A 23,223-nucleotide genomic window follows, 5' to 3' on the forward strand; every position below is an offset into this window, starting at 1 on the left:
CTCCCATCAGGGTCACTCTTTTACATGCCTAGCTAATTTGCCTAAACATTTCACAACTGGTATTCTCTGTATTCCTTGGCTATAACAGCATCATATCAGATATTCTAACCTGTTTATTTCAACTTCACATCACACAGATTCAAATCTGTGCATCCATTTTTGCACTTTGTGAACACAGTCCTCTGGAATCATTAACAGCACTCTTCCATCTTCTTTTCACATTTCTATCCTTTCAGAAAATTATATAATCCTAGTTATGAAAGGATGTGGTGAGCAAGAGGGTGAGAAGTGGTTTCTTTGTGTGGAGGGTGGTTGAACCATGGAATGCATTGCTTGAGAGAGTGGTTATTATTATTATTACATGACACCTCCAGGGAGTCCAAAGACTCATTGAGGGAGGGCACATACTCTACAATTCTGTCTCCACCACTCAATCCACCAACTACAACGAGTTGCATCTCCCGCTAACCACCACTACTAGTGTTTTTGCAGACAATCACAAACATTCATGCCCACGGCGGGATTCGAACCCGCAGCCTTTTGGCTGGAGAGCAGATACGCTAACCACTCAGCCGGCAAGAGCCGGCCTGGTTGACCGAGTGGTTAGCGTATCTGCTGCAACCACATCTTCAACCTCATATCCATCTTCCTCCTGTTGTACAATTAGTTTAGTCGTGCTATCCTGTTTCACAAGTAGACTCTGATCATTTACTACATTAACTTTTTGACTCCATGCCTTCTCAGAAAACAGTACCCTTTCTAAATACACAACAACAAACCCATTCAAATGCAATCCATCAACTTTAAACCATTCCAACTTTCCTTCAAATTCACTCCACAGATTTACAAACTGAAACTCCTTTGCATCACACAACTCAGCCATCTTGCTATTCATTATTATTATTACCCTAAGACCTCATGGAGTCAAAGACTCATCTGGGAGGTCCTTTTATCACACACACACATCTCATCATACTGAGCCTTAAACACACTCAAACTCCGTACAGACACCACACTCTCAGGCAAGGCATTCCAATCATTCACAACTCTGCATGAAAAAAACTTGTCTCTCACTCCCCTACTCACACCCTCTTTATAGTTTCCAGGGATGACCTCTGGTTCTCCCCTGATCTCCCACTATTCTCTGTAGAACTTCTCCACCATTGATCTTATAACAACCCCTTACCAACTTGTAGGTCTCTATCATATCTCCCCTCTTCCTCCTCTCCACCCAACTCTGCAAATTACATCTTCTCAATCTTTTCTCATACTCAACATTCCAGAGGTCAGAAACTACCTTAGTCAGTCGCCTTTGGACCCTTTCCAACATCTCTTCATCCTTCTGAAAACCCGGTGACCAAATCTGGGCACAATAGTCCATGTGTGGCCTAATTAAAGCCTTATACAATGGAACAAGAATCTCCCTACTTCTACATGTCAGTGTCCTCCGCATCATTCCCAAAAGGCTTTGTGTTGTCTTCACAATTTTGGCTATGTGTCTCCTAAATTTCAGATCCTTATCCACTATCACCCCCAGATCTCTTATTTCCTCCACCTCCGACAATATATCCTTACCAAGCATAAATTCTGCATCCCATCTTTTTTTTCCAAATTTTAAAACTATATATTTTGAAACATTGAACTCACATCCCCTTTCCCGTGCCCAATCACTCTATTTATTCAAGTCTTCTTGTAAGGCCACAACATCTTCTCTACTCTTCGTGGTTCATCTCAACTTTGCATCATGTGCAAACAACTGAATATCTCCATCCAAATCTTCACCAATATCATTAATATACAAGTAAAATAGTAATGGCCCTAAAACAGACCCCTGAGGCACTCCACTAGTCACTTTCCAGTTCCTGGATATCGCACCCCCATACACAACTTGCTGATACCTATCAGATAGCCAGTCTTCAATCTAATGCACTAATCTAATATCCAACCCCATCTGCTCTAGTTTGACTATCAACTTATCATAAGGTACTCTATCAAAAGCTTTTGCAAAATCCAAGTATATTACTGTGTATCCTTTGTTGTCCAAGGAAACAGTCACTTTATTGTAATAAGTAAGTAGATTACTAAACATGACCTCCCTTTAGCAAATCCATGCTGTCCATCAAAGACTATACCATTGTTGTCTACCCAACTCTGGATCCTAGTTCTCACAAGCTTCTCCAACAACTTAACCACAACACCCCTGACACACAGATAGGCCTATAGTTTGATGCTTGAGTTCGATCATTCACCAGGGTTTTAGTTTTTCTCATTCTGCTCTCCTACTCTTTTTTTATCATATATTATTCATGTATATTACTACATATATTACTCACATCTTGTTCATGTCACTTAGTACTCTTCCTTTCAGGAAAATATCTCTCCATTTAACTTGCAACAAATCCATTAAAATATAAATCCATCTGTTTTATGCAATTCTATTCATCCCTTGAATTCATCTAGTGTTTAACAAACTACTCTTCTTCCATCTCACACAGCTCTAGCATGCCATTCAATTTTGCTCACTTTTTCATCATCATCATCACACCTGGGAAATGCACTTACAATCTTAGCACCATGTCTTTTGCTATAATCAATAATTTCCTAATTTCCATTCTTGAATTCTCTTTCTTTCCACCAAATGATTTGTTCCTGTAATGAGCATTTATTCTCCCATTCATTTAGTTTCATATCAAAGCATCAGCCAGCATGTTCATCCTCCTCCCTCCTGAAAACAAACCTTGCTATTTTCCATTTACTCTTATGTAAATAAATACAAGTTTTGATGTATGATAGATTTACGCTCTTATGTGAGTGCAATACCCAAGCAGCACTGTCTCCTTTCTACTCAACTCCTCATTCCTGCTACACCTGCAAACTCTCTCTCCTGAGCTTCTCATAATCACCAGCCTCGTAGTTCCATATATACCAATTCCTCACAGAAGTCCTCATATGGCTGGCAACCACTCAGATAATCACTTCATAGACACTCTAACCAACTGGAGGAAGATTTGATACCTCATTTATAATGTCATCCTCTGATGAGATGATCAAATCCAAGATCCTCAATCCTTGCATGCTCTCTGTTGCATACTGTCTGAAGCATTTGTCCCTCAAAAACTCAAGAAATTAATTTTGGTTACTTCCAGTTGCTATCTTCATCCCAATCTATATTGCCATAATTAAAATCATGCATAATGATCAACTTTTTCCTATTTGTTTGGCTAATTTGTTTATACATTTCATCGTCACTGCCATTCACATTACCAGGTCTATAACAACATTCAACTGTTTTATTTTATTCACCTCCATCTCACACCATACTGCTTCAAAACCACTGCCACCAGCCTTGTATTTCACCCTTGCATCTCCACCATGTACAGACATAACTCCTTTTCTATCATCAGTAGCACTCTATCTCCTTTTTGTACCCTTTCTATCATCATGAAAAACGTCATATACTGCCATCTCTATTCCTGTCAGGATGTCATCTTCATCCAACCATGTCTCATTTATTCCAACAATTTTGGGATGAACAAACTCAATCAATGCAACCATTTAATTTCCCTTGTTTCTGATACTTCTAGCATTCATATAAAAACATAACAGTTCATTTCTGGATCTATAACAAGTTTCACTGGTACCACTTATTAGGCGTGAGTTCTCCATGCCTTCCTCAAGCCATTTCTCTCTCTCTCTCTCTCTCTCTCTCTCTCATTACCCTCTTCAAACCTAGCTGTTCCCCTCACATCCAAGATCATCCCATTCCTTTCTTTTCTACTCACTCTTTCACTTCCTCTGTGAGCTGTGACTTTTCTCATGCTGTGTTCCTTGCTACCCTGAATCCCCATTCCTGTGTTTGTCTTGCATACTTGTTCTCTCATTCTCCAAACTCATGATACCTACTTCTCCATTCATGTGCACTACTTCAATCCTTTCTTCCTTACTTTTCTGCTCTTGCTCTTCCACATCACTTCTTACTTGCTCAGATCCATTTCTGCACTCATTACTCACCCTTCCAACAGCAGTCTCTCTCTAGATGATTTAGAGTAAAATCATTCAAATTCAGTCTATCACTCTTATCCCTTAGTATCCCATAATGCAAAGCATGTTTCCTTATGGGTATGTATAATGCTATGCATTATGGGAATGGGAAACCCTTTTCTCTTCCCAATAGACAATCAAATCCATGACCCTTCATTCTTGTGTGCCTCTTTTATGTATTGCCTGAGGTAGTTGTCTCTCAAAACCTCAAGAAATTTATTCTCTTTGATCACCATATCTTCATTCCAATCTGTATTAACAACCATAATTAAAATTGTCCAGTATGATGGGCAGTGCCACTATATCACCTTTGCATTTCCATCTTGGCTGGACATAGCTCCTCTACTATCATCAATAGCACCCCTTCTCCCTTGTCTATATTCATGAAAAACACCATACTCCTCTGTCTCTATTCATATCAGTATATCATCCTCAACCAACCATGTTTCACATTTTAAAATTTTGGGGTGAATGAATTTGATTTATACAACAATTTTGTTCCCTTTATTTTGGATACTTCTGACATTTGGAAGCAAACATAATAGCTCATTTCTGGTTCAGTAACCAGAAATGATAAAAACTTCCAACATCTACCTCTAATCTAGAGTATTTTAGTAATAAGGTGTGACACCGCTTGGCTACTCATATAAGGAAATATGACTTCTGCATTACTTCAACCTTGGTATCACCTCTGGGTCTGGCTCCCACTAATGTGCATTGTGCAGAAGTAGTTGCTTTCCTTGAGATATGAGCGGCTGTGCTCGGTGGTGGGGGTGAGCCTGTGGGGGTGAAACTACTGCTGAGTTAAATGATCCATCAGGAACTCATTGTTCGGCGATCTGAGGGATCACAAGAGTTTTTGGAGAGGTATTCCTGTATTTAAAAATACCTTAATAAAGGTTGAAACCAGTCTGGGTAGTGGCCCTTCACTTAATGCATAGTATTAAGTGAAGGGTATGTACTTTGCATTATGAGATAGTAAGGCAAATGATATGTGAAGTCATCAAATTCCTGACATGTACCCTCAAGGGGGTGTACAGGATATGATAGTACTACATGAAAAATTTACATCACGACTAACTTCCTATCTACAATTTTCCTCCAAATCAATCTGTTACTTGTCAAGACTCCAACATTATTAGATTTTATATTTCTGTCTTCTTAGGCACTTTTTGCTGTATCAATCCACCTATAGATGTGGATTGATACAGATGTGAAGTCATTAACTTTTATATACAAGTTGCCCTGTCCTGAAGTTGCTTCAGACACAAACTTTGTTTGCTTACTCCTCATAACCAATGCCTCAGTCACCTTCCTCATTCTGCCACCAGGAAAACAAATATTGTACACCTTCTCATTCACCATGCCTCAAATAATAATAATAATTATTATTATTAAATCTTCACATAAAACACCATTCTCAAATCATTTGTTAACTCTTTTACATGGCCATCTTTTATTCCATTCTTCCTCACTCCTCCATGCCTATCTACAGTTCTCATTTCTATGGAAGACTGATACAAGTTGAAGACAGTTGTAGATTGGTAACCAATGTAGAGCATATAGTTGAAGTATTCAATCATAGGTTATTATTTATTATTATTATTTCCCAAGACCCCGTGGAGTCAAAATCTCATCTGGGAAGTCCTTTTATCATATACACAGCTCATCATACCATGCTTTAAACACACTCAAATTATCTGCAGACACCACACTCTCAGGCAAGGCATTCCAATCATTCACAACTCTGCAGGAAAAAACCTTGCATCTCACTTCCCTTCTCATATCCTCTTTATACAGTTTCCAGGGATGACCTCTGGTTCTCCCCTGATCTCCCACTATTTTCTGTAGAACCTTTCCAGCATTGATCCTATAACAACTCCCTTACTAACTTGTAGGACTATCATATCTCCCCTCTTCCTCCTGTCCACCAGACTCTGCAAGTTGCAACCTCTCAATCTTTCCTCATACTTGACATTCCAGAGGTTAGAAACTACCTTAGTCCCTTTGGACCCTTTCCAACATTGTTTCATCCTTCTGAAAACCAGGTGACCAAATCTGGGCACAATAGTCCATATGTGGCCTAATCAAACCAATCTCTCTCTACTTCTACAAGTCAGTGTCCTCATTCCAGAGGTTAGACATTACCTTAGTCAGTTGCCTCTTGACCCTTTCCAACATCTGTTCGTCCTTCTGAAAACCAGGTGACCAAATCTGGGCACAATAGTCCATATGTGGCCTAATCAAAGCATTATACAATTATTATTATTATTATTACGGGTATCTCCATGGAGTCAGTAGACTCATCGCGGGAGACCCAAACTAGCAAAACAATATCTGTCATATCTCTTCTTGAATTCATTTACAGACAAAGAGCTCACAACTAAGTCAGGCAATGAATTCCACTCATTCACCACCCTCCAGGCAAAAAACCTTGTTCTGACACCTTTGTTAACCACACTCTTCTTTAATTTCCAGAGATGGCCTCTTGTTCTTCCATCACTATCACACAGCTGAAATATTTCCCCTGCATCAATCCTATAAAAACCTTTTAGTAATTTGAATGTTTCTATCATATCCCCTCTTCTTCGCCTATCAACCAATCTCTGCAATCCACAAGCTCTCAATCTATCAATGTAGGGAGCATTTTTTATATCACTCACCAACTTGGTCACTCTTCTCTGAACCCTCTCCACAGCAATGGAACAACAATCTCTCTACTTCTACAAGTCAGTGTCCTCTGCATCATTCCCAGAAGCCTTTGTGTTGTTTCACAATTTTGGCTATGTGTCCCATAAATTTCAGATCCTTATCTACTGTCACGCCCAGATCTCTTATTTCCTCCACCTCCAACAATATATCGTCACCAAGCATAAATTCTACATCCCATCTTTGTTTTCCAAATTTTAAAACCTTACATTTTGCAACATTGAATCACATCCCCATTCCTGTGACCAATCACTCAATTTATTCAAGTTTTCTTGTAAGACCACAACATCTTCTCTACTCTTCATTGTTCATCCCAACTTTGCATCATCATCTGCAAACAGCTGAATATCTCCATCCAAATCTTCACCAATATCATTAATATACAAGTTAAACAGTAACGGCCCTAAAATAGACTCCTGAGGCACACCACTAGTGACTTTCCTTTTCCTGGATGTTGCTCCCCATACACAACTTGTTGATGCCTATCAGATAGCCAGTCTTCAATCCAATGTGCCAATCTAATATCCAACCCCATCTGCTCTAGTTTGACTATCAACTTATCATGATGTAATCTATCAAAAGCCTTTGTGAAATCGAACTATATTTCTGTGTATTCTTCTCCTCTGTCCAAGGAAACAGTCACCTTATTGTAATAAGTAGGTAGATTACTAAAACATGACCTCCCTTTAGCAAATCCATGCTGTCCATCAAAGATAATACCATTGTTTTCAACCCAATTCTGGATCCTAGTTCTCATAAGCTTCTCCAACAACTTAACCACAACACCTGACACACAGATAGGCCTATAGTTTGATGCTTGAGTTCGATCACCTCCTTTATGAAGTGGCACAATCTTGCTCTCCTTCCACTCCTTAGGAACTTTACCAAGTGCACGACTCTTTGCAGGGTCGACTGAGTGCGCGGTTATTAGTGTAATACATCCTTGGCAACATCATGAGAAGCTGGAATGTAGAGGGCATGGTGGAGAAGGAGAAACTGATGGCGAATGATCAGGAGGCATGTGAGGAGTAGGTTGTGATTGAGCTGTTGCCAGATTAATGTGGAGATTTTTCATAGGGTATAGGGAAATATGAGTAAAACAAGAGGCCATCCATGGAAGCTGTATAAGGAGGATATGTGGAGGGGGAGTGAGAAATAGGTTCTTTGCATGGAGAGTGATTGGTGAGTGGAATGCATTGGCTGAGAGTGTGGCGGGTGTAGAAACTATCAATAGGTTTAAAGAATGATTCGATGATCTTTTGGCATGAGAGAATATGGACCTCAAGCAGTGACTCCTTTGACTTTGTGGTGTTGAAATGTTAATAGTAATAATAATTATTATTATTATAATAATGTCTATGTTCAGATTATTAATCATGTATAAATATTCGTTGCACAGGAAAACATAACGGCTGCTCCGGAATGTGTTATGAATAGATTTGAATATGCTAAAACTTATGGCCCAGCTGTTGGTGATAAAGTAAGTATATTTAAATTCCATTTCCATTTTTCATGTAGGATCATGTAAAACTAAAAACAAACAGCGCATTTTTGTTCTCATAAATGAATAATGATTTCAATGTTTAATGTACTTCTAATAAAGTGGATTAAATGAATTTATTTTCATTTAATTTTATTCATTACTAATAGTTATCTAGAACAGGGGTCTTCAAACTATGGCCCACAGGTCAGATGCGGCCTGCCAATTGGACTCATTTTTCAATAAGAATCTGCAAAAAAAAACACGAGGTGTTGATAGATTTCAAATGCATTAATTAAAATTGTGTTCCAAATATATTCCCAAATAGCAAAATGTAACCGTAATCCAAGTTACGGTCTTTCTGACTGTAAAAGGTCAGTTAAAATGGACTAACAAAGAAAAAAAATTATAAGAATTCAAAACGAAATAAAAAAGTTACATCTGAATAAACTTTTTTATCAACAAAAAAAATTTATGTCGCACAAAATAAGAACACTTAAAAAAGTCGGTAAAAACACAATTAAAATGAACTAACGAGCAAAAAAACGAAGTAAAAACAAAATTTCCCGATCTGTATTCATTGACAAAAAACTCAAAGTTATATGAAATTAAAAAAAAAAGTTACGTGTAAATATTCGGTGTATATTCGGTTGAAAAGCTAACGACTAGCAAAAATTTAAACAAATTGTTTCTCGAACGGAAAAAAATGAATTCGGCTATTTCAAAAAAAAAAAGTATCAGTTCGCGCGTAGAAATTGTCGTGATGAGATTTTTTTTTTTGATAATTTTTACAAAATGTTTTTTGAAATAAATAAAAATAATAAAATTTTTAAATAAAAAAAAATATAAATATTTTTTTTTTCTTCTTTTTTAGATATTTCGGGTAAGTTATTAACCAAATATCCAAATTATTACATTGCACCACTTGCAGTGGTGCAGTGTAATAATTCAATTAAATTCGTATATCTAATTCTAGAGTTTTTTATTACTATGGCCTGCTGAACAGTGCTGAAGTATCCAATGTGGCCCTCACGGCGAAAAGTTTGGAGACCACTGATCTAGAACATAATATGTTTAAGTATAACCCTTTCAGAAAATGCACTCAAAATATACATCTTTCATAATGAGAAATTTATGAGATTTTATAATGAGTAGCAGGCTTTATAATTAGTAAATTCTTGATTATTCATTTTTTATATTTCTTTCTTTTTTATATATATTTCTCATAATAAAGTCTGTTTTATTTATTTTACTAAATTGATACATGAAAAAGAGTATTTTGGTATAAAAGAAGAAATCTGGCTTGTAACAGGCCAGCTATAGTAATGGCTTACTATGTGAATTCATTTCAGTAAAATTATGGAGACTACAGCCATGTTAGGAATAATTACTTTAATTACTTTAATTAGTGAAAAAAAAAACTACATCAAAGCTATTGTATATTCTATTTATAACATCATCAGAGAACAAATTCATGTAAATAGTTTTAATAAAACAAAAGTGGTGGCCTAATCCATAATTTAACAAGAATGTTTTTATATTAAAGTTATGATCTTAGGCTAAAAGGTTAAGTGGGTAAAATATGTGCCATCCATATTCTTGGTATTTTTAGACCACCATTATTGTTAAGATTAGGGTTGATAAGAATTTTGCAGGCCTCCATAAATTTATGCTAATACCACATTTTGGTGTGATGTAAACAACAGGTGCCTTTCCAGTTAATTCTATGTAAAGTATTCAGGGCACGATCAGAAAGGTCAGATTTATCATAGTTATTTAATTTTATGTGCTGTTTATGTTCCTTTTTTTGGGGGATAGGAATTGTACATCCTGTTTCACCTATATAGAGCCAATTACAGGTAGAATGAATACGATATACCCCCAAGGCAGGCCAGCAGAGGAAGTGGATCCTTGGATGAAGTGAATAAGTTCTTTAATTTTGCAGGAGGTTTAAATATGGCATTAACTGATATCCCTTTAATGTATGAAATGGCTACAGTTTTATTGTAATCTAGTTTATTTTTGTTTTTAAGTGAGGTCTTGTGAAGAATTTTGTTGATAGTATTTTGGCTGTAGTTATTTTTCAGGAAGGTATTGCTCATAACTTTTAATTCATCTTTAAGTGCTTGTTCACTGGAGCTAATCTTCAGAGCCCTGTTTTTTAGTGTGTTAATGACACCTAGTTTTTGTGTTGATTGGCGGTATGAGTGGTTTCTTTGCATAGAGGGTGGTTGAACTGTGGAATGCATTGTCTGATAGAGTGGTGAGAGCGGGAATGGTCAATGAGTTTAAGGAGTGGCATGATAGACTTGTGTTTCCTAGGAAGAACCTCCCACAATGAGTCTTTTGACTCCTTGGAGGCCTAAATAATTATAATAATAATAATAAAGAGTTTATGTGTATATATTGGCCAGTATGTGTAGCTTCTGGTAAACATCAATAAGGAATATTATAGAATAAGGTAATTTTCCAGCGCCTTGCTTTTCCAATAATATTCTGTCTGTAGATATGTGTGTTCACAGGGTTGGATTGTCTGTTTTGAGGGATGAAAAACCTGCATTTCTGGGAGAAAGAACCCACTACATCTGTACAAGATTGGCTAACTCACCTTTGATTGAGAAGCCTTGATAAAGGTTCTTCGCATCATAGATGGGATTTGAACCCAGGTCTTTCCAACCAGCAGGCTCTGCTGAAACCAGAAGAGGCTATCCTGAATGCTAACAATGTCAAATTCTTCTCTAATATTGTCATTTTTAATATAATTCTGTCAGTGATATTGTCTATTCACTGCACTAATTTCACCAGTTATTAACTATAACTGATGTGTAAACATTTCATATAACTTCTGGAACTTAAGTTATATGAGAAGGTAGTGAGTAAGAGGATAAGAAGTCAGTTTGTTGCATGGAAAGTGGTAAGAGCATGGAATTCATCTCCTGAGAGGATGGTGAGAGTGCAGACATTGAATAAATTTAAGCAGTAGTGTATGACCGACCTCCCAAATGAGTCTTGTGATACCATGGGGGATCCATGATAATAATAATAATAAAGAGCTTGGTTGAACATCTCTGATTTCAATATCACAGTTTAATGCCAATTTTCTTCATAAAGTGATTCATACAAAGGACGAATAACTGTAGAAATAGCATGCATCCTTGCTATTTCTAGAGTTATAAACCTGATTTTACATCAAAGCATCTTCTAATAGACAATTTACAAAATTTCACAAAGAAAGAACTATCACTCAGATCTGTGTTGATGGAGAAGACGTCCACCACTAAAGACATCCTTGACTCCTTTCAAAAACACTATAAAAATCTGTTTGTACTGTTGTAAAACTACAAACAGATTTTTGTAAAAAATCTGTTTGAAAAACTACATTTGTTGGAAATCTGTTTTTGGTTATAGCATCAGAAGAGTTGATAATAACTGAGTTCACGTCTCTCCCACCAGTTGAAGAGAGTGACCATATGGTGTTGACTTGGAAAATGAATAAACATGCAGGAGTATCAAAGAGACGGGAACTTATGTGGAATTATAAGGCAGGTGATTATAATAGTCTTAGACGTCAACTTCGGGAAGTTTCATGGAGGGAGGAATTGGAAGACCGGGATATCACTAGTGCGTAGGAAATTGTGAAAGAATATTTGTTATCAGCAATGGTAAGTTGTATACCACGAGTGAAGAAGAGGACGCAATTTGGAGTAAAGTGGATGACAAACAATATTAAACAGGAATTGCATGTGAAAAAGAGGCTATGGAAGAGATATAAGGAGACAGGTGAAGGGATGCATGAGGAATATAAGACACAGGCCAGAAGAGTGACTACTGTGATAAGGAAAGCAAAACTGGCTTATGAGAGGAGATTGGCCCTAAGATCCAAAGATAATCCTAGGGAATTTTTTAGCTATGTGGCCAGTAGGAGGAGAAATGATTGTGGAAGAATGATATTGTGGGATAAAAATGGGAATAGAGTGACTGATGCAGAGGACATAGTGGAATTGTTCAATGAACACTTTATTGGAATATTTCATCCTAGAGGAGTCAGTTTTAATGCTAGAGGGATAGGACTGGTTCGAGGTCTGGAGGTACAGGAGGAGAGTGTGTTTCAGATACTGAGTACTCTGGATGTCAGTAAAGCTGTGGGACTGGATGGTATTTCACCACGAGTTTTGAGAGAATGTGCTAGGGAATTGACAGTGCCTTTAACGTGGCTTTTCAATGAAAGTCTGGCTTTGGCAAAGGTGCCCAGGGAATGGAAGGAAGGTAAGATAGTGCCATTGCATAAGGGTGGTAACAGACTGGAAGTGTCTAATTATAGGCCAGTCTGTGTGTCATCAGTAGTTGTTAAGATCTTGGAGAAAGTAGTGAGGGACCGTATACAGCATTGGGTAGATGAGGATAATGTTATCTGTGAGAATCAACATGGATTTGTGAAAGAACGCTCTTGTTTTAGCAATATGCTAGCCTTTTATAATAAAGTTACAAGAACATTAGATGAGGGAAAGGCAACTACTGCAATTTTCTTAGACTTGGCGAAGGCATTTGACAGGGTGCCACATGATAAGCTGATATTTAAGTTGCAGCACATGGGTCTGGATGTCAGATTGGTCAACTGGATTCAGGATTGGCTGTCTGATAGGTATCAGAGAGTTGTGTATGGTGGAGCAGTTTCAAGGAGGCAGAGGGTTACAAGTGGGGTCCCACAGGGCTCGGTACTAGGACCTATATTGTTTAACCTTTATATCAATGACATAGCCAGTGGATTGAAGGGGGATATTCAGTTGTTTGTGTATGATGCGAAGCTGGGAAGGATTATTAGTAATAGTGCAGATGTGGTAGCCCTGCAAGAGGGTTTAAATAAGCTAGAGAGATGTGCAAATGAATGGGGATGTCAGTTTAATGCAGCAAAATGTAAGGTCTTGAGGTTTGGGAAACATCGATGGGATGCTTCATACTCTATGGGAGGAGTTATACTGGAGGAAGTAGGGGAGACAAGAGATCTGGGGTTGATGATTGATAGAAACCTGAAGTTTAGGGGACATATTGCAAAGTTGGTGAAGGTAACACAGAGGATTGCTGCAATTATGAGAAGAATACTGACCTGCAGAGGTAAGAGGGTTATCATTCCATTGTATAAGTCTCTGATCAGGCCACACTTGGACTATTGTTCTCAGATTTGGTCCCCAGGATTTGAAGGGGATAAATTAACTGTGGAAAGGATACAAAGACGGATGACAAAGATGGTTTTAGGACTGTACAAGGATAGTTATGAGGATCGGCTGAGAGAATGTGGACTGCAGAGTTTGGTGGATAGAAGAAGGAGAGGTGATATGATTGAGACTTTTAAACTGTTGAGAGGTGGTTACAGGGTTGACACTGGAGAGTTCTTTTGCTTGGTTGAACAGCGGGAAGGAGTGATGACAAGAGGCCATCCCTGGAAGTTACGAAAGGAAACTGTGAGCAAGAGGGTAAGGAGTGGTTTCTTTGTGTGGAGGGTGGTTGAGCCGTGGAATGCATTGCCTGATGGAGTGGTGGGAGCGAGAACGGTCAGTGAGTTTAAAGAGTGGTATGATAGACTTTGTGTTTCTCTGGGGGGGTCCTCCCTTCGATGAGTCTTGACAGACTTTATGTCTTAGGAAGGACCTCCCTCGATGAGTCTTTTGACTCCTTGGAGGCCTGAATAATAATAATAATAATAATAATAATAATAATAAAACTACAATCAGATTTCCAACAGTACTACAGAAATAGTACTGTTGGAAATTATAACTTTTGGAACATTAATGGCTTTCCTGTTCATATCCCAGATGGGCTTGACAGTCCCATTACAGCATCTGAAGTTATCACAGCCTATAAAGAATGCCAGACAAGAAAATCCCCAGGACCTGATGGTCTAGGGATTGAACTTTATCACGAGGCCTAGGATTTTATTCTTCCCATTCTAGTTAAACTATTTAATTCCTTTCTCTCATCAGGACACATACCAAGTGAAATTGTATCATGCCATACTGTCCTCACACCTTAATCAGCAGCTGGAGACCTATTTCTCTATCTAATACTGACTACAAGATATTTTTCCACATTATCAATAACAGGCTCAAAGTGGGAATGAAATATATAATTAAAAGTACACAGGTGTATGGAGTATGGTCAAGCAGTAGAATTTAATCTATTTCTGCTACGTGATCTAATCCGCTTAGTTAACAGGAAAAAGCACTCAATGGCAGTGCTATCAGTAGACCTTACTCAAGCATTCGATAATGTCCAGCATTCCTTTTTCCCATTCCAGCAAATTGGTGTAGATAAAAAACTGCTATCTGTTATCAAAGGAGCCTATGCCAATTCAACCACCCACCGCCTAGTTAATGGGTTGCTGTCAGACCCAGTAAAAATTCAAAAAGGAGTGAAGCAAGGTTGCCCTCTCAGTCCACTGCTCTTTGCATTGGTTCTTGAACCTTCCTTACAATAAGTCAACAATACACATGCTGTGAGAGGAATAACAGTTCCTTCAACTAAAAAGGAAAATAAGGTATTAGCATATACAGATAATGTAGTCGGAACTTTGAAAAATAATGATTCCATATATATATTTTTTGGTATTTTGGAAAAATTTAGCAAAAGTAGCAGATTAATTTTTAATCCAGACAAGACAAGACAAAATTAAAAGTGGGAAAGTGAGATCTTGGAGGCATTCCTTTTTGGACTAACCCCAAAGAGAGAGAATCCCTCATTATACTTGGAATTCCCTTTCTCCACTTACCCAATATTTCCAGTCCAAGAACTTATATACAAGAACTTGGAAATGTTAGAAGACTGGAAAATAGGGCCACTCTCCTTTTCTTCTAAAGCCATAGTACTCAAAACCATAATCTTTCCTGCTCAGTTGTACATAATAAATATTACAGACATCACAGAAGCTGAAGGAAAGCAATTATATAGTAAACCTCTGCAATTTTTTTCAGCCGATACTAAGAAGTTAAAAAGGAATTTCTTCAAATATCAAAGAAGCATGGAGGATTTGGACTTCCAGTCTTAAAATTCTGCTATTTAAGCAATACAGCTTCAAAAATCCATAAAATATTGCAAACTAATCACACATATGCAGACCTTCTCCGGTACTACCTGGGTTTTCATCTTCCCTTGTTTGGAGTTAATGATTATAAAGGTCCAAAAGCTGAAATTGTTCCTGAATACTACAACACTCTGTGCTTAACTCTAAGACTGCTAAAACACTCCGGAATTGACATTCTTTCCATTAAAAAAAGTAAAATTTGGTATAAAGAAATCTTTAATCTCTTTCGCTGCGAAGTTCCACATTGTTGTCAGTTAGGTACTGACAACAATATTTTGTTTCATAACTTGATGAAGTTCCAAGGATACCTAACAGGAAGGATTTTGCTTGGAGAATGGAGGTTTAACATTGGAGATCCAATCTGTGACATCTGTTACCAACTGGAAACAGTAGAGCATGAATTCTACAGCTGCCCTCTTGCTCTGCATATTTGGAACACTATTTACAACAGAACAGGTTACTTTTTTACAATACCCACCACCTCTCAGCAATGGGAAGAGAATTTTGATTTTTATAATTAGTGAATTAAAGTACCATTTATGGAAGGTTAGAAAAAAACATGGATTTGAAAACCAGCAATATGACATCCAAATGCTTTATAATATTGTATTGTGGAAATTTTATTGTTCAGTCGACGTTTTTTGTATTTAGAAAGAAGCATTCTAGGAGATATCAAATTTATCACTCGATGGTGTAGACCACCCACATTATGCAATATTCACCGGGGGGGGGGGGATAAAATTCTGTCTGTTCTTGCTATGAGAGATTTTTTTAAATAGTTCCATCCTCTTAATTCAATGTAGTCTTATAGTCAATTGCAAGGATGACTGGAGAGCAATCCCAGGCAGAGAAGGCCAACTCAAGGTAGTCAGATGGTGCTAACCACCTGAGTATCAGTCATCTTTGTGTTTTAGTTTCAAGTGGTCTTTTGGTTGTTCATCTATATGAAATTGGTGAAAAAGGAAAACCGATAGCCTTAGGCTATATGATGATACAAAAGAGCTGAGGCCTTTATTCTCTCTCTCTCTGTCATGCTATATATCTGTCTTATTTTTTTTTTCTCCTAATACTATCAGGCTCTCTTGCACCCCTATACTACCTGCTCATAATGCATACAATATGCATGTCTGAAGTGTGCTGTGCATTGTGGAATACTAAAGCAGTCTAATGCGAAGTCATCTACCTTCATATACAACTAACTGTGAAGTTAATGCATGGTTTGCTCACACTTGAGTAAAGGATTAAAACAAGAATATAATTTCTTGTCTGATATAATTTACTTTGGAATCAAACCAATCCAGTTTTTCTACAGCTACGTTTTATGTCTATATTTGAGTATTGCTGGTCTAAATATCATAAATTCCAGTTGCCTTTCCACACTTGGGATTTCTGAAGACTTTTTTTTTACCTCGAGTATTGATACTTAATCCTAATTGCAGTCCTCATAAATATTTTTAACTGTTGTTACTTGTTTCAAATAACAATATGTCAAAGCAATTACTGCAAACATCCAGAATATTTTTATTTTTATTTATTTTTTTTTTTGTCACCTTTATGATTTTTGATTCTTTTATTACTTTTCTCTCCATTTCTTTTTCAGCATCCTCCAGAACATTTTGCCACTTTCATGATATATTACCTTCTATCTTCTTACAAAAGTCACCTCATTACTTCTGTTTGGCTACTTTAACACATTTAGCTTTCATGAATTTTTCTCTGTATTTTCTGAGTGTACCTGCTGACCAACTTTCTAGGAGCTTTTGTCATACTTTACTTTTTTTTTTTTCAAGAACTGTTGCTTTAACTTTTTGAGGTTCAAGAAGTTCAGATTTTTCTATCCTTACAATCAACTTAACTGCATGCATCCCTGACTGCATGCATCCTTTTTCCCAAGTAAGCAAACAGACAAGTAAGTCAAGTTTGCAGCTGCACGTAGTGCAACACTAGGCAACTTGTTGTAAAGGTGGAGTAAGCTCTGATCTCCGATCGAAAAAAGATTAAAAACCTAGCTTATAAAATTGCTTGGTATCTTTAGCATAATATATACCCAAGGTAAAAAACTTTCTACATCTTACTCTCATCCTGAGATTTTTATTTAATGAGGTCAAAAGCACCTTATGGCAACTTGTTTAGGTAAATTTATAAGCTCTGTATTACTTCACTCTTGCCATTTTTTAGGTCTGGCTCCCACTGTTGAGACCTCAATAAAGGTCGAAACCGGTTTGGGCAGTGACCATTACCTTAATTATTATTATTATTATTACGGGCAACTCCAGAGTCCTTAGACTCATCGAGGGAGGCCCTAACATCATATCAAGAACAGCTATTCAACATTCACACAGTATCTATCACACCTCGCTTTAAACTCATTTACAGTCATGACACCCCCAACAGACTCTAGCAGCTTATCCCACTCATTCACCACTCTCCAAGTAAAAAACCTAGCTCTAACACCCTTTCCCAGCTTCCATGGATGGCCCCTAGTCCTCCCACCACCAGTCCTATTCTCAAAAATATCTTCTAAATTAGTCTTATAGAAACCCTTCAGTAATTTGAATGTCTCAATCATATCACTCCTTTTCCGCCTATCAACCAGTTTCTTCAACCCACAAATCCTCAACCTATTCTCATAAGGTTCATTCCATAGACTGCTATCATCTTGGTCACTCGCCTCTGAATCCTTTCCACCTCCTCTCCATCAAGAAGAAACCCAGGCGCCCAAATCTGGGCACAGTAGTCTAGATGGGGGTCTTATCAGGGCTCGATACAGAGGAACAATAACCTGTTTGTCCCTGCTCGTTAAAGTATTTTTCAGCAACCAAGTGATTTGATGAGCTGATTTAGCCACTTTTGCGATGTGCCCCCTACACTTCAACTCCCTATCCACCAACACACCTAAATCCCTGGCTTCATCAATCTCCTGGAGTATAGCTCCACCTATGTGGTATACTGCTGCTAATCTTTTCACCCCAAAATACATTAACTTATATTTTGCCACATTAAATTGACATCCATTCTCCTTAGCCCACTCCTGCAAAATTTTGACATCCTGTGCATTCACTATTGCTCTGTCCAACTTTGCATCATTAGCAAACAAGTGAACACTTCCTCTCAGATCCTTTCCTATATCGTTAATGAACAAATTGAAAAGTAGTGGTCCAAGAACAGAACCCTGTGGCATGCCACTAGTCACAGGCAGTCTTTTGGACTCTACTCCTGAATAAACCACTCTCTGATATCTCTCCATCAACCATCCTCCTATCCATCTCACCAACCCTATATCCATCCCCATATAATGCATAGCATCATACATCTCCGCAAGGAAATGTGCTTTGCATTAGGGAAAATTCTAAGGAAAGTGATCGGAGCTTACTCCACCTTTACAATGAGTAGCCTAGTGTCGCACTACGTGCAGCCGCAAACTTGACTTACTTGTCTGTTTGCTTACATTAAAAACCTAGCTTATAAAATTGCTTGGTATCTTTAACATTATATATACCCAACGTAAAAAACTTTCTAAATCAACTTTTTACTTCTTCCTTTTTGTTTATATTTTGCCAAGTAAGATTTTAAAACTAATATTAATCACTAGTTATGTGGCAAATTTTTATTTATGTATATATTTGTGCTAGATATAAAAGTAAAATCTACACACAAAAAAAAAATAAAAACACTTAAAATTTCTTTTAAAAGGTGAGATTAGCAGACACAAGTTTAGTAGCTGAAGTAGAAGAGGATTTTGCTGTATATGGTGATGAATGTGTGTTTGGAGGAGGAAAGGTATTATACTTTCATGTGTGCAATTGAAGATAATATTACCTGTTATTTATTACTATCATTAATTAGTTAACTGTTATCTAATTCTTTAATCAGTTACCTTCTGGTACCTGAATTATTTACAGTAAATCCTTACGTAATATGATATACTCATTAATTTATAATATTGTCATCATCATTTCTTCAGAGATAGTAATCTTGAATTTAAAATAGCTAATGTTCATATATTTCATATAATTCAAAGTGTATTTTTGCCCCTTAACATAAAAGAATATCTAAATACCAATTGTCCAACCTAAAATTATTTCTTTCTTTGGAATGGCAGCTTTATTTCCAAAAAAAAAAAAATGGAGAAATAACACAATTTTTCGCCATCGTTTTCATTATATATTAGTTTTTTGATATTTAAATTTAACAATACAGATAAGTAGAAGGCTATTCTTGAATATGAAATTTATAAAAAAGTTATTTTTCTTTCTTTTTTTTTTTTTTTGATGTTTTAGAGAACTCACTCAGAGTTTGGATGCATAGAAATCCTGGTCTCTTTCTTCATTATTTCCTCTAACATGAAACATAAGTGAATGTCTTCTGGAGTTATGATGGACGTTATTCAAGATCTGAACATCACTTTTGTTTTGAAGATACAACTTTAAAGTGGATCTGCAGGCTACTTTTGACCTTGAGTGGGCTTCTTAGTGCTTATTACACATTTCCTAAAATTCATGAAAACTGAATGCACCACCACCTGCTTCCTTGTGGTGTATTCCATTGGCTTACCACTTTCCATGAACAGAATTTATTCACTCCTTTGCATACTAAGAATGCCTCTTGTTTTCCTTCTCTCCTCCTCCTCCTCCTCCATGTGATACTGTTAAAAATCACCAATAATCATTATATCAATTTTCACATTTTTATCAAAATTCATTCTCCCTATCTTTTTCCTGGTCACCAAATTGAACAGGTTTCAATCCCCCCCCAGCTGGCTTTCTGTATGTTCACATTGAATATTCTATAGTCATATCCTGCAAAAACAACAACAACAACAACCAAAAAAGATGTTTTCTTAATTTGCAAAAGGCTGTTTAGGCTGAAGAGATGAAAATAACAGAATTGGACCAGTTTTACTTTATATCACCTATCAATAGTTATCTCTCATAAAAATTTCATTTTATTTAGTTCCCAACACAACTTTTTTTTTTTTGAAATTCATTTTGGACTTGAAATTCAGCTGTTTTTAATTTTTTTGCAAATTTTGAGACCATCAATCTCGTTTAAATTTGTTTGTTTTCTGAGGGTCTCACATATCTCTTTACATTTTCTTTCATACCATGCTCTTGTTAAATGTGAGAGTTGTGTGCCCTTCCCCTATCAATAGTTATCTCTCATAAAAATTTGCAAATTTTTATTTGGTTCCCAACACAACTTTTTATGGACTTCAAATTCAGCTGTTTTTAATTTTTTTGCAAATTTTGAGACCATCAATCTTGTTTAAATTTGTTTGTTTTCTGAGGCTCTCACATATCTCTTTACATTTTCTTTCATACCATGCTCTTGTTAAATGTGAGAGTTGTGTGCCTTTCCTATCATGCTATGTAATGTCTCCATAGCATGATAGGAAAGGCCTGTTTTCCCCATGGTGGAATAAACCTCCCATAAAATTAAAACATTTATTCAACACAACCAAGATTTCTCCCCATCTCACATTATTATCATTATTATTATTATCATTATTATTATTATTATTATTATTATTATTATTATTATTATTAACATCTGACCTCTATGAAGTCAAAGGACTCATCACAGGAGGTCTGTACTCTCTCACTCCAAAAGACCATTGAACTATGTCTTGAACCCATTCACAGTCTCTGCACTCACCACACCTTCAAGCAATGCATTCCACTCACCAATCACTCACTGTGCAAAGAATCTCCTTCTCACTCCCCTGCTCACACCTCCTTATGCAGCTTCCACGGATGGTCTCTAGTTCTACCCTTGCCTTCTACTGTATGAAAATCTTCTCCACATTAATCTGGTAACAACCTCTCATCAACTTAGATGTCTCAATCTTCTATTCACAAGGCTGAGGGGATGCAAGGTTGCATGCCCTCAGTCTCTCCCCATATCTGACATTCTATAGACCTGTCACTGACTTAGTAAACCTTCTCTGGAATCCCTCTACAATACAAACTCATTCCCCTGAAAACCAAATGACCAAATCTGTGCACAGTAGTACATATGTCTCCTGATCAAAGTCTTAAACAAGAGAACCATAAACTCTTAGTTTCTTCACATCAATGTCCTCCTCATTATTGCCATAATTTGATCTAATGTTCTTACAGTTTTAGCAGTGCTATCCATAAACTTCAAGTGTCTATGTTCCATCACTCCAGATCTCTGATCCCTTTCACCTCCTTCAAAATTTCTCTATCAATTGTATACTTTTCATCCCAATCATACCTACAAAATTTCAAGACCTTACACTTCACAGACATAATCTATTCAGACGACATATTCTATTCAGACAGTTCTGCAATGCCACAACATCTGCTCTACTTCTCATAGTTCTTCTCAACTTTGAATCATTGGCAAACAGCTGCACATCTCCAAATAAGCCAGTTTCAATGTCATTAACATACAAGTTAAATGATAATGGCCCGAAAGAGATCCCTATGACACTCAACTAGTGTCCTTCTCCTCTTTTTTTTGGGGGGGGGGGGGGGTGTGATACCACTCCTCCGTATACAACCTACTGATACCTATCTGACAGCCAATCAGCTATACAACTGACTATTTTGTTATTTGATCCTATGTGTTTCAATTTAGCTATGAGCTTGCCATGCAGCCATATATCAAAGGCCTTTGAAAAATCCACATATGCTACTCTATATGCATCTCCTTTATCAAGCAAATTTGTCAACTTGTTGTAATGCATAGGCAGATTGCTGAAACATGACTTCCTCCTAACAAACCAATGCTGACCATCATAAAGAATATTGCTATTATCAACCCATTTCTGAATCCTAGTCCTCACTAACTTCTCTAATACCTTAACAACTCCTGATACACAAATTGGCCTATAATTTGTAGCCTTCATCTTAATCCATCCCCTTTGTAAAAGGGAACATTTTTCCCACCTTCCATTCTTTTGGAACTTGCCCTGTTGCAAGCCTTATGTTAAATAGTTGTGTGGAATATACCACCTTCAAGAGTATACCAAATTAAATGTACATGTAACCTTCCATACTTAGGTGAAAATGGATGCACAAGTGGCTATCAGAAAAGAACACTAAAATCATATCCACTTAATCCACCACAGTCCTTTCTGATCATGTACTGAGATATTCCATAGCGTTGACATTCCACAGTAACATTGATCTCTACAATCAAAAATAATGTGGATCACATTGACTGTTGGCTATTAGAAAGTAGAGATGTAAACTACAATAAAGAAAGGTTAACAAGAGAGCTGAATTTTTTAAGGGCTCCTGGCTAAGTAAACAGAACTAAGCTGTGAATGGATACATTAATATCAAGTAGCAATACCAAGTATAGGTTTAATAACTGGATGTCAAAAATAGGACTTTTATGATTGGCTGATTTCATTTATGGTTGTTAACTGTTTTTTTATTATTTTTTTATTTCCTTTTTACCACAGAAGATCAGATTGGGTTAGTTAGTTTTTGATATTAAGCAGTGTGATTGGAGATATGGGGCACTGAGGGATACTTGGAGAGAGAATAATGAAAGAGAAAGTGGAAAGAGAGAGAATGAGAGAACCAGGGAAAGAAGAGGAATGAGAGAAAGCAGAGATAGAGAGGTGAGAGAAAGGCAGATGATATGAGAGAGTGATGTATGGAGATTTAATCATTTGTGGTTTGTAGACTAGAATGTTTGAGGTGTGCTTACCTAGAGGAACAATACAGAATATGATTATGGTGAAAAATCTAGATGAGAATGTCGATGAGATGATAGTTGTGGGCAGAAATGATGTGAGAGGTAGCATGAATCAGGTGGGGAGAGAGATCTAAAGTTTATGATAGGAACTGTGCAGTAGAAAATAGTGAAACAAAAGAAAGTGAGCATATTATTCAGATATGATAATACAGAGTTCAGGAGAAGAGTGGCAATAATAAATGAT

At 36.9% G+C, this 23,223-nt stretch overlaps 1 protein-coding gene across 1 annotated transcript in view; it reads left to right on the forward strand.

Annotated features, from left to right (window-relative positions):
* Positions 1-23,223, forward strand: part of LOC150107598 (uncharacterized) — a 419,637-nt gene that overhangs the window by 179,575 nt on the left and 216,839 nt on the right. Inside the window, exons 10-11 of the mRNA XM_090391960.1 lie at positions 8,150-8,230; positions 18,999-19,085. Coding sequence (XP_090248086.1) covers positions 8,150-8,230; positions 18,999-19,085 — 168 coding nt within the window. The remainder of the gene's footprint in view (positions 1-8,149; positions 8,231-18,998; positions 19,086-23,223) is intronic.

This window comes from Typopeltis vanoorti, chromosome 4 (assembly GCF_054136105.1).
Source record: "Typopeltis vanoorti isolate ZY-2024b chromosome 4, IOZ_Tvanoo_1.0, whole genome shotgun sequence".
Classification (NCBI taxonomy): Eukaryota; Metazoa; Arthropoda; class Arachnida; order Uropygi; family Thelyphonidae; genus Typopeltis; species Typopeltis vanoorti.